The following is a 12,312-nucleotide window of genomic DNA, read 5'->3' as shown; positions in this document are numbered from 1 at the left end:
TAACAATCTCCGTGGTCCTCTGCCTCGTTCTCCGTTCATGCTGAGCCCACTGTTGAATTGTGCTTGTCTGGCACACTAGCCAAAGAAAACACGGCCAAATGTGCAATCTGGAAATCTGTAGCCATTCTATTTTGTTTCCATTTTCGCGGAAAAGAGTGTTGCCGACAGAGTTCTGACCTCCTGTGTTTTTGGGTGCAGCGTCACCACAGTGCCACCACAGACCAGGAGTTGAACAGGTTGGTCATGAGGTTTGGTTCGTTTGACAAAGTGGACGGGAAAGAGAACCGCACCGGCTGAAAATTAACAATTTGGTCCACCGCTGAACTGATTCTACTGGACTATCAGGTGTGAAAACGACCTAAAATTATCTTTTAATTTTATCGTGTTTCTTCCGACTGGGAGTAATATTCATGTTTCGGAGTGGCCCCCAACCACAACTCGTCAAAATAGCAGTGGAAAAACGTAAAAAGCTGGTGAGCAATCACGAGAAGGGTTAGATCGCTTCGATGGGTAAAAATCTTCCGCTGAAGGGTAGACATCATTTTTCACACGCTAATTTTTTTTTTTTTCAATTTAAACAAGTTCCAGTCTTTTTTTAGTATCATCTTTTAAGAGAGGGATGAGCCACTTCTTGGTTAAATGAAAATAATTTCAAATTAAAATCCTCCAGGGGAAGGACTTTGGGCTTAACTGGTAGATATTGGGCTACAGAATTAGAGGACAACTTGAAACATTTAATGTACTTTCTAGAACATCAAAAAGTACAATTACTTAATTATGTTCTGTTTATTTATTTTAAGGATTTTTTTATTGACCATCAAATTAAGAAATGAAAGAAATCGTAAAAAATGTGAGGAAAGCTATATTAAATAAAGAAAATTAACATTCAAAATTAAGGACCCTAGTTATATTAATGGTAGACTTCTGATAATCTTTCAAAGCAGTGGCTGTGTACTCAACAAGTTTACCTCTAAAATTAAAATTCTCAGATCTATTACAAAACTCATTCTTTCCATATTTTAATGGTCTCTATTGACCTTGCATCTTGACAGCATTTTGCCTTTTTGCAGTGTGAAATAAAGCCGGCTCCCACTCCTCTTCACCCGGCGCCCTCTTCCAAACATAGACCCTCACAAATCAAGACAATAGTCACTTATGCTCCGTCCTTTTCTCTTTTGCGTGTCTGTGTTTATGGGTGCATATTAGTGAGTGCCTGTCCTGCCCATTGTAATCTGGCTAGCAGACACTGTTGCTAGGTTACAAGAGGAAGTGTCCTGCATAGTCAATGTGTCCAAGGGGTGTGGATGTAATTGACTTGGCAGGGACAGTGATGCGAACACAAAGAAACTAAATCTAAGCATTCTTTAGATGCCTTTCATTTTCACTGTAACAGACTCACTGATGCCTTTCGGGATTATGATATAAACCAGCAGATTACATTACGGAAGTGTTCACCAGGTTTGTCTCTTAGAACTGAGATCGAAAGGGAGCATATGTTTCCCTCTGCGGTGTAAAAGTCAATTTGTGCTTTTATCTCGTCGACATTCAGCAATCCAGCCGCGGCAGAAACTCCTAGAAGGATCATCACACACAACTACTATGTATTCAACCTGAAACACGTAGGCTAGGTGCTCTCTCTTTGAACAGACTAGGAATGATTTAGTGGCTTTTTGTTCTGCTTTGTGGAGGCATTTAATGTCATCACTTGCAGATGGTAATTACTGTAAGAATGTACTTGTGATATTGTAGCACCTCCTCCAGAAAAGATCACCTCAAGTGATGGAGAAGAGTGGATCCACAGACATGATATCTTAACTAAAATTGTTTTTCCGTATTTGTGTTTTTTCTAATGTGGCGAATTGTGTGCAAGCATCTCATCGGGTGCAGAATGCTTCACTGAACAATGGCAAAATTTAGGACTATAAGGGGACAAAACAAACATGTTAGTCGCCGAAGGTTATTTCCACTTCAACTTTGTTTTTGAGAACTAATAAAGGATCTAGACAAGCACAGAAATGTTTGGCTGTTCTCTGTTTTTTCTAAAGCTTTGAAAGGCTGATTCTGGCCAGTGTGAGCTGATTACGATTGATTTTTAAAGAACTTTATTAACAGTATTTAAAGTTTTCTGTGCCGATCTATCCATCATGAGTGGTGTTTATTCTTTGTATCAGAAGTAGAGATGCCATCCCACCATGTGTATGGAAAAACAGGTTGGCATTGTAAACTCTCTTTAGCATGCTATACTAGTAATTAGCACAGTTAGCTTTAGTATCGGTGAACATAAATCTTTAACCACAAAGAGAGAAGGCCAAGAGTGACCAAAGCAATGATCAAAACAAAGGGAGTGGCTGTATTTAGAAAAAAATTAAATATACAAGATGTTTTGAGTTATTTCACAATTTTGTGTTTAATACGTAATTCTGTATACTTTTGAGCCATAGTTTTAATGTCTTTACTATGTATATGCATGTAGAAAGTCATAAAAATGGGGAAAAGCCATTGAATGACCAAGGTCAGTCCAAATGTTTGACTGGTAATGCAGTTATTCCTTTTTTGGACTCTCTTTTAGTTTGAGTCACATTGATTTGAAGCCATGGTGGGTAGTAACTAGTTACATTTACTTGAATAACCTTTTGAACAAAATTTACTTTAAGGCAGGGGTCTTCAACAGGGGGTCCGCGACCCCTAGGGGGTCCGCGGAGGTACTGCATGGGGGTCGCAAAAGTTTTGGTTGATTAGACTTTTTTTTTTACCCCCCCCCCCCCCTGCAATTTTTTTCCACTAATTGAAATGTATTTAAATACACATTAACATGAATTCAACACACTGTAGTAAACAGGTAAATGGGGGCAGAAGATTTCAATCATCAATGCAGCTTTTATGCATGATTACATGCAATTGACAGACATTGTTGATCTTGGCAGGTATCAGTTTATTGTGTTATGTTGTGTTTATAAATGGCAGTGGCATGGCCACCCTACTCACTGTGCCTCGCACATGTTTAAAATAAAAACAGGAATATATGAACCTGTGTATTATTTGAGTATCTTAGTATTGAATGCACAATAACAAGGTACATTTACACATGGCACTATAGGACCAGTTTGATATAACACAATTTTATACAATATATATAATTAGGGGGCCCCCACTCCATCTCTCCATCAGTTTGGGGGTCCTTGGCCTGGAAAACGTTGAAGACCCATGCTTTAAGGAGTAGTTTTACTGCACTATACTTTTTTACTTTTGCTTGAATCGTATTATTACTCCACTATTGCTACTCTTATTTGAGTAATATTTCTGGCTACTCTACCCACCTCTACCTGTAACAACTCTTTCATCATAAAGTCGTCTGCAGTCTGTTTGGAGATCAGTTTCAAATCAGTTTTGTGTCTGTGTCCCGGCATTGATCTCTATGCGAAACAAACTCAATCGCTTTGGCTCGTTATAAATTAGACACAGCTGACATCCACAGAGCTCCTTGTGGACGTGTCCGTGACTGTCGGTGTCATACTTTGGTCAAAATATTAAGAGCAGTACAGAAGTGACTATTAGGACATAAAAAAAAAAAATCTGTGTCTAAATTTATACTATGCAACATTTTTCAGTTAATTAATGTGTTCCATACCATTTGGATGATTAAATGGGTCATTTCAGGTAGAACAAAGGTTTTCTCGGCCGCCCTGGGGGTCTGTGGGGGAAATACCGCACTTGCAATTGCAAGAGCTCACGGCCCCGCACACACAGAAGTCTCGCTTTACGGTGAGAACTCCATGTATTTTTGCCCTGCCATTCACTATATGCACGCGCGAAAGCAACAACAAAGAACCGCGTGTTAACGTCAAATAAACATGCAAGCATATCGAGTTTTATTATTATTATTATTATTTTATTTATTATTATTATTTTTTTATGTTGCCGAGACTCTACCCGCGGCGGCCGCGGCGAGGCGGCTGTGGCTTGGCGAGGCGGCGGCCGTGGCTTGGCGGTAGCGTCTCGCCAACATAAAAAAATAAAATAAAATAATAATAATAATAATAATAATAATAATAATAATGAAACTGGCGAGGCGGCCGCGACCGCGGCATAAAATTATTTTTAGCCATAATTACCTTTAAGCTGTATTAGATGGAAGCATGTGCGTGCCATAATATACACTGGGTTTTCTTGTTTTGCTCTGCACGTACACTAAGGTCCACATGAGTGCATTGTGGTTTACAGAGTGCTTTAGATGCATTAGAGGAGGCAAAGTGAAAGGGAAGCCTTCGGTTCGTGTCATATTTGCCTGCCGAGCTCGAAGCAGAGTGCTGTTCCTCTGGTATTAACATTCAGCTCAATCACGTTCTTGTAGGACCTGCTTTTCACAGGCCACTGGGAGCCGGGAGCCATGAAAGTGACGAAAGATGGAAAATACGAGGAGCGGAGAGCGGAAAAAACAGGCGAGACGTTGTGAGATCTAATGAAAAGGCATAAAGAGGAGATTGTGAGAAGCTAAGAAGGTTTAGATAATGAGAGTACAAATCAGAGGGACAAGAGAGGGAAAGAGTGAGCAACAGAGGGAGGGAGAGAGAGAGAGAAACTACAGAACTAGGTCAGAGAAGCAACACAGTCAACAGACGAATGGAAGAAAGGAAGAGAAGGCCTGTGAGATTTAATGCTGGTTGGTCTAAATGGGATTTTTTTTATTTATTTTAGGAATCATCTAAAAACACAATGCTTCCATGACAGAGTTTAAAAATCTAACACAAATAATGTTTTGAAGATGTCCAAATTTTAAGGACTGAAATGGGTAAATTGAATTTTGATTTTTAAAGAAATGAACACTAGGTCATAGTATCTCACTATTGCCTTTTTCTAATACTGTTAAATAGGTTCCTAGAGGAATATGTCAATGCCTTTATACAAAGTAGCTATTAAACCATCATTCATTACTGTTTCCAGTGGCTCATCAGTCAGAGGCCACACCATGAGAGCCTGCTCTTAAGACTGAATGTACCAAATCAGGAGCATATCAGAGAAAGGCCAGCATGCTTTAGACCAGGGGTTCCCAAACTTATAAGCCCGCGACCCACAAAATAACAGCAGCAGAGGCTGGCGACCTCCATTACATATTTGGGTTTTCTGGGGGGAATGTTTTTTTTTTTATTTTTTTTAGGAAATTATGAGAATAAAGCAATAAAAATTTGAGAATATAGTGGTGATTTTTATGAGAACTTCAGTCGATTCTCGTAATATTCTTTATTCTTGTACGCCTAACATTCTGACTTCATTCTTGTAATTTCCCCCCAAAAATAATATTAAGGCCATTGTTGATTAAAGAAAATAGATTACTGGCCACAGTGAAATCTACACAAAAACCTATCAAGTTTGATATTAATTTATTTCACATATCTGCAAGAAAAACCTTGGATGTTTACTGATGTTGAATAGTTTGCTATTTTCTGCGATTTAAAGGCATACATTTGCTATATTAAAACCAGTATATCTCTGACATTGTAATGTCAAGACAAGCGGTTCTCGCAGAATAACAAAGCAAAACATAGCCTGTATAATTTTTTTTTGTAATAATGAAACATTTAGTGCAAATACAAAAACAATGACTGAGTCCAAATGAAGTTGGTGCTACAGAGTTGCAGCTTTTAAAAGGGACATATAACTTTGCCAACTTTAAGATGGTCCAACGTTGTTTCTTTAACCATCACTGATCAAACAGAAACTCAACAGAACGAAAACAGAGAACAGAAACATAACAGCTTATACGTCAGATTTTAGACTGGGGTTTAGGTGTGCCACCATTCTACAATCTGTTCCCTACCTACAGTAGACCCGCCCTTGAGTTTAATTATGAGCGACACCTGAAAGTGAAGCGGTGTCTGGCTGCAGTTCAATCGCATAAAGGAACAACAAAGCACAGTGCCTTCACTGCAAAATTAAAGTCACTTTAAAGCCAGGTTCCACCACAAACCTGCATAGACATTTCAGAACTGTCTGTCCTACAGTGTAGTTTAAGGAGAGTTTTTTTTTATTGCTTCTGTTTGCAGATCTGTGTTAATTTGTTAACTCAAAAAACTAAACAAAAAAAACAAGAAGAAACTTGCCACTCAAGGGTTATAGTTTATGCGCATAATATTGTGCTTTTTTATGTTAAAGAAATCTTTGAAAGTTTAGAATACAATATGCAAGTAACAGTTTATGCACTTTTTTGTTCGTGACCATTTTCATTACAGAGGCAGCTAGCACCGTATTAATGTTAAGTCAACCAGAAAGGGCTGAGCTTTGGACGTCAATGTTAGAACTGTTTTAGCTCCAGATGCATCCTTTGCTACAAATGTTCAAGTTTAGACTAAAGGCATGCTATGTTATTGCATTTTGAGCAATAAAATGTTGATTTTCTCGTTACAGAAAGTATTTGAATTATTTGTTGCATTTTCTTCTTCATGAAGTTGAGTAACAAATCTGCAGAATGTGCATTCGAGTTTATTTTAATCCGATCACTTTATCAGTCAGCATAATAATTAACGGCATGCGTGGTTACTAAAATAATCATTAGCAGCAGCCTTGTTTGTTCCCATTTTTGCGTTGGTGTGTTTGACGCTGATATAACAAACAAAAGATTCATGTGCGGAGTCTGTTTTATTGTGACAGAGCCTTGAGGTCTAGCAACAGAATCTCCGGCATGTAATCAGGTGAAATCTTCTTTAGGGCGGATCCCGTCATCAAGACGAGCAGGGTGCTAGACTGGCATGGGAAAACAGAGATGTTTTATGCAAAAGTGCAAAACTATTCAACCGTTCAATGCAGGGCTGAGAAATGTTGACAAGGATTTCATTGGTTTTGGCAATAACAAAATGATGACAGATTGATTGGAGAGGTTGTATACATGAGCTGCAGGTTTGGTGACTGCTCAGAGGTAGGCACACCCAGAAAGCGACATGAACAAGGGGAACACAGAGGAGCATTTCATGTTCCTACAACAGCGGTGATTAATGTTAGTGTTATATAATACTGCCATAGTAAGGAGCGGCAAAGTGTGTATTAGTAAGCCACTGCTTGATGTACGTCTAAGCCAAAACGCTGGGGTCATTCAAGGATGTGCATGAAGATCTGCATAGACCTACTGTACATGTCCCGCTACATTTGTTGGTCCCTGTGGTGACCTTTTCTGGAGACGGCAAGCTAGTTTGTATGCATGAAATGAAGCCCGCCCATTTCGTACTATGGAAAGCTGGTTTTCCTTTTTGTTCTTGCACTTTCCTTCCACTTTGGCAACGTTTAAGTGTTAGATTTTGGAAAGGATCATAGTTTGGCCAACATATAGAGGCAAAATGATAAAACTCACTTATTGACTTGGCTACATAGTAATTTAGTTTCCTGATTTTTATTCTTTGTTGGACCATCTTTGGCTTCAAATACAGCTTCAAGTCCTTTGGTGGGGTGACTTCATACATCTAAAGTTGGAAATATCTGTCCATTTCTCTTTGAGTAGTAGATTCATCTCCAGAATTAATCTTTTTTGCTTCTGTGAATATCAAGTTCAAAGTCTTACCACTGATTCTTAATTGGATTTTGAGAGTTTGACAAGACACACATGAATAGTCTTTGAGCTAAACCATTCTATTGTAGGTCAGGCTGTATGTTTAGGATGTCCATACTGCTTAAAGGTGAATCTCTGCACCAGTCTCAACTGTTCTGCAGACGCTAAAAGGCTGTCTTCCAGAATTGCCCCATAGTTGGTTCCTTTAGTCTTCCCATTGACTTCGATCAGTTTTTCTGCCCATGCTGGGAAAAATGATAACAAAACATCCCCCAGAGCATGATGTCACCACCACCATCATGCTTCAGAGTCCGGTGGAGATGGTGTGTTATGGGTGACATGTAGGTAGTTTATTTTGTCATGGATAGCCAAATAGTTTAACTTTGGTCTTATCTAATCAGAGTACCTTCATTCATGTTTGTTGTCACCTACACCACTAACTGCTAATGTGAATTCACATAGCTTTCTTTAAGCAAGGCCTTTCTTCTTGCCACTCTTGCAGAATGGCCAGGTTTGTGAAGAGCAAGACCAAAAGTTGTTCTCTTAACAGATTTTCAAATGTGAAGCTGAGCCCATTTCTAAATGATGGGTTGAACATCGCTCTGTGAGATGTCCAATGCTTATGATACATGTGGACTTAATATGCTTCCTAAATGAGTTCTTAAGGAAATTTGTTACACTGGACTCTTAGGGGTATCACTGTCCATCCATCTGTATTTAGCCTCTTTTACAGACTGTTTCAGTTTTTGTTTGATAAAAACATTTTGAGAACTATGCATCCTTTTCATCTCTCTTTTAAAGTTATACACTTTCCTGTGTTTGTCTAGCACATTCAGTCTCAATAAAATACCTTAAGGTTTCTGGTTATATCACCACTAAAAGTACAAGGGGTATAAAGACTTTTACATCCTTTTAATTGCCTGGTTTAAAACATTTTTTTAGCCCACCCCATTCTCATTTTTGAATTTGCAAATAAATTAGGAGGGAGAGGGCAAAGACAGCAATGAAGGTAACTATGAACAGACTCTGCTAATTTCTTTCTGATCCTCCTTTCCAAAACGGTCATTTAATAAGCCTGGATGACATTACTACTCCTGGAGGAGAGATGAAGAGATATGAAGGGAGGGTGGTTGTCATCAGGTGCAGACAAATGAATTTTTACCTTGGTCCGATAATATCCGTGGCTCATATCTGTTTGACACATTCACTTTTTCTCTCCCCCTTATTCTCACGCTGACCTAATCAGTCATCCTCTCCTCTATCTCTGCTGCTATCGTTTCATGTCTTTGTGTGAACGTGTGGGAGTTTTGAAGAGTTCTTTAGGCTGTGAGAACGATAGAAAGATAGGACATCTTTTTCCTTCTGTTTTCTGTGTTTTAGTTTCTGATTTGTAAGTGGCTCTAATTCTTTTGTTGGTTCTTAACAAAGCTGGTCCTTGTGCTTGTGGAATTAGGCCAGTCTGATCCTAATGAGAAATCCCTTCTCAATCTTCCCAGTTCTTTCTCCCTCACAGAATCCAAACTGTTTTTTTTTTTTTTATGAGACTTTGGTGTGTGTGTGTGTGTGTGTGGGTCTGTGTGTCTGAGAGCAGCTGGTGACAGAGTTCAACCACCCAGTAGTGCTTAGTTTGCATTGTGAGGTGCAAAATTACCATATTAAAAATCCAAACTTTCTTTTAGCATTAAATCAGCAAGTTTAAAAGTGGAGCCGTTTAATAGGAACTTTGGCTCATGGGATTAAAGTCATTGAGGTCCCCCAGCTGCTATAACCTTAGTATCAGTCAGAGCATGGGAGCCTCTTAGAGTTTTATTTTTATTCTTCAACAGTTGATAATTTGAAATTGAGCTGGTTACTGGCAACAAGGCACAACAAGGTTTTTCGTGTAGGTTGTTGTTGTTTAACCGCTAACATTTTTCATCACACACTTCAGGTTTAAAGCACGTTTAATACATTTGCCAAAAAAGACGTGGCTGATTGAAAAGTTTTTTCTCTCTACATAATGCAGCGCTGCCTCATTCGTACATTTTGCTGCACACAGCGGGTCAGCCGGGCTTGAAAGGAGGGTACTGCACTTTTACCTTTTGTTAAAGGAAAGAGAAACCCGGTTGTTTTGAATTATTTATAAGACTGAAAAAGCAAGGATAGTTATGGTGGGGAAACAAATGGAGTGTCACCCATCAGTCTTACCAGGCTAACGCTGTTTGAAAAGTACACTTTTCTTATGAGTGGCATCACTGCAGTGCTGGCTGACTGAGCAGATAGCCAAGCAGCTGATAATATTTTGTGCATCATGCACTAAAATGTCTAACAGTTAGTACTTAGGTGGCACATGACATAGTGGTGGAGCAGGCGTCCCACATGCTAATTAACTAATTTAATGCATTTTGCTTTGAGATTGATATGTAAATAAAATGAAAACATGAAACATTGGTATGTTTACTAATGGTTAACATTGTACAAAACTCTTACCAGCCTATTTCTGCAACAATTTCTTTGCTGTGATTTACCATTTATAGTTTTGACTTGTTAATGTCAAATCACCCTTTGATTAAAGACTTTTTGACTTACTTTATAGGGATAACGCTAACTGGTTTATCATGTACTGAAATGCTCCTGTTCTTGCTAACAGTCTGTTGCTGTGGCTTTGCTTCTTTGTAGTCTGGCTGCTAGATCACTCTGACCAGCCCATAGCATGCTAATCACTTGAGTCATGACTGGTGGAGGGAATAGCCAACAGTGGGTTTTAGGATCTCTGTCTTTATTTGCTTCATTCATTAATCACAGTCACAGATGCTCTATTTGCAAATGATCCACTTTGGGTTTTTCACCTTCGATTCTATTATCCCGGATCCTTGTTCCCTTGAATCTCCAGGAATCTTGGGTTTATCTTGATAGTACTCACCTGTTTTCATTTGTTTCTGTTCATGTACATTTAGAATGAGACTGAAGAACACCACATTTTACGCATAATAACAAAGGGACAGATAGAGATTTTCATACTAGTATTTTAATACTAATGCTCTCTGTGACTTTTTTAATCACATTTTTGCACATACACCTTTGAAAAGCCTTCGAAAAATAACAGTATTGTTCAAGTGCTTGTTGCACAGAACATTATAGTTTTTTTTTAACCATTCTAGTGTTTTATAAAATTATACAAGTACAACACGGTGATATTAGCTGGCTAATTAGTCAGTCTATCTGCTCAGTTAGAGCCTTCAGTCTACTGATAGTTAGCTGACTGTAGTTTCAAAACAATATTATATAACCTATGCTGCTATGTTAGATTAGCCACAGGGTTTCCCCCGAGAAAACTGGCTAAGCCGGTCGGTAATTAAAATAATCACCGGGGTTGCAGACTGGGGCTCAGACCAACAGTACTAGGTCATTGGGCAGTCAGTTTAGCTAATAACAGCTAGCGTTAGCTTATGTTGTCCAAGGGGTTTACTTCTACATTGTCGCAGATACAGGAGCTTTAGGGACCTTTTTATGTTGCTGTCAAACATCTGTGTCGTACTATTAGCTTAGCGTGCAGCACCGTTCAGCATTTTGTCGGTTTTGTCCGTCTCCCTGGGAAAAATTTGTAAATAGAACTTTGTCAGATGGATTTTAATGTGATAGAAAAATTTGTTTTTAATACCAGTCCACCTTATACTAAAGTGGAAATATGTAAACAAGCTGCTTTTATCCTCAGAAAACATTCAGCTCAACTCATGTTGGTCTTCTTTTCTGCCTTCCTTCCCCTCTGCTCTCTTTTACATATTATCTTCTCCTCCTCCTTTCGTTCATCCTACCAGGGTCGCCATATTAGGACAGGGCAGTTGGCAGCCATCAAGGTCATGGATGTCGCTACGGTAAGACGAACAACACACACGTGCACCCCGGACTACACACTTTCACGTACTCATACACAGAAAATCCATCTCAAACTCTTTTTGTATTAAAGTCAACCATGTCATCTAATTAAGAGCGATGAGTCACGGCTGGTGCGTGTATGCGATGTGGCGGAGACGAAACGAGGACAGGCCAATTGCCATGGTAACATCAGTAGGAATGATTAGGAGAAGAGTGTGGTCTCCGGCGGGTCTCTAAAGCAGAAGGGAACCTCTGCTATTTTTAGAGATCCTCACAACCCACGCATCCCTGTTAGCGCTCAGCTGCCGGCAAAACAATGAAAAGTGCAGGAATTAACTATTGCGACATCATATGAAAGAATAACGCAACGGAAGCTTTGATAAACATTTGCAGGATGTACGGGGTTCGAACCAAAACCTACACAAATAGGTGAAACAAATTACAGCTCATTTTATATATATGTTTTTTTTTTTTTTTACATTTTTATAAAAAAGGAAAGTAAACAGGGGATGATAAACATTTAACTAATTAGCAGTACCCTAACAACTTGTTTTAAACAACAGCTTCTGGCACTGTGACAATCTCCCCCTGAAGTGAAAGTAATTAAACAGTAATGTTGTTAGTGTGGATAATTTAGAGCCCAGCTGTGCACTCTGCAACATTCGGTTTTATCTTTTTTTTTTTTTTTTTTTTAGAATTCAAATAGATTCAGAATGTTAATTAAAGATCAGCTTGATTGCTTTTTCTCTGTCGACATCCCATAATGTGTGTACGGGGTGGGATATGAAGGTGTAAGTTTAAGGCCTGGTTATGTTTCCGTTATTGCAGGATGAGGAGGAAGAGATCAAATTGAGATCAACATGCTGAAGAAGTACAGCAATCACAGGAACATCGCCACTACTTTGGAGTGTTCATTAAGAAGC

The 12,312-nt window shown here is 38.9% G+C and overlaps 1 protein-coding gene across 1 annotated transcript in view; it reads left to right on the top strand.

Moving 5' to 3' along the window:
• The window catches only part of tnika (TRAF2 and NCK interacting kinase a), a 112,951-nt gene that overhangs the window by 29,111 nt on the left and 71,528 nt on the right, over positions 1–12,312 (top strand). The window contains exon 3 of the mRNA XM_036128567.1: positions 11,332–11,388. Within this exon, the coding sequence (XP_035984460.1) occupies positions 11,332–11,388 (57 nt within the window). The remainder of the gene's footprint in view (positions 1–11,331; positions 11,389–12,312) is intronic.

Source organism: Fundulus heteroclitus, unplaced genomic scaffold (assembly GCF_011125445.2).
Source record: "Fundulus heteroclitus isolate FHET01 unplaced genomic scaffold, MU-UCD_Fhet_4.1 scaffold_100, whole genome shotgun sequence".
In the NCBI taxonomy this organism is placed as follows: domain Eukaryota; kingdom Metazoa; phylum Chordata; class Actinopteri; order Cyprinodontiformes; family Fundulidae; genus Fundulus; species Fundulus heteroclitus.
This window is presented reverse-complemented; position numbering and strand designations above follow the sequence as displayed.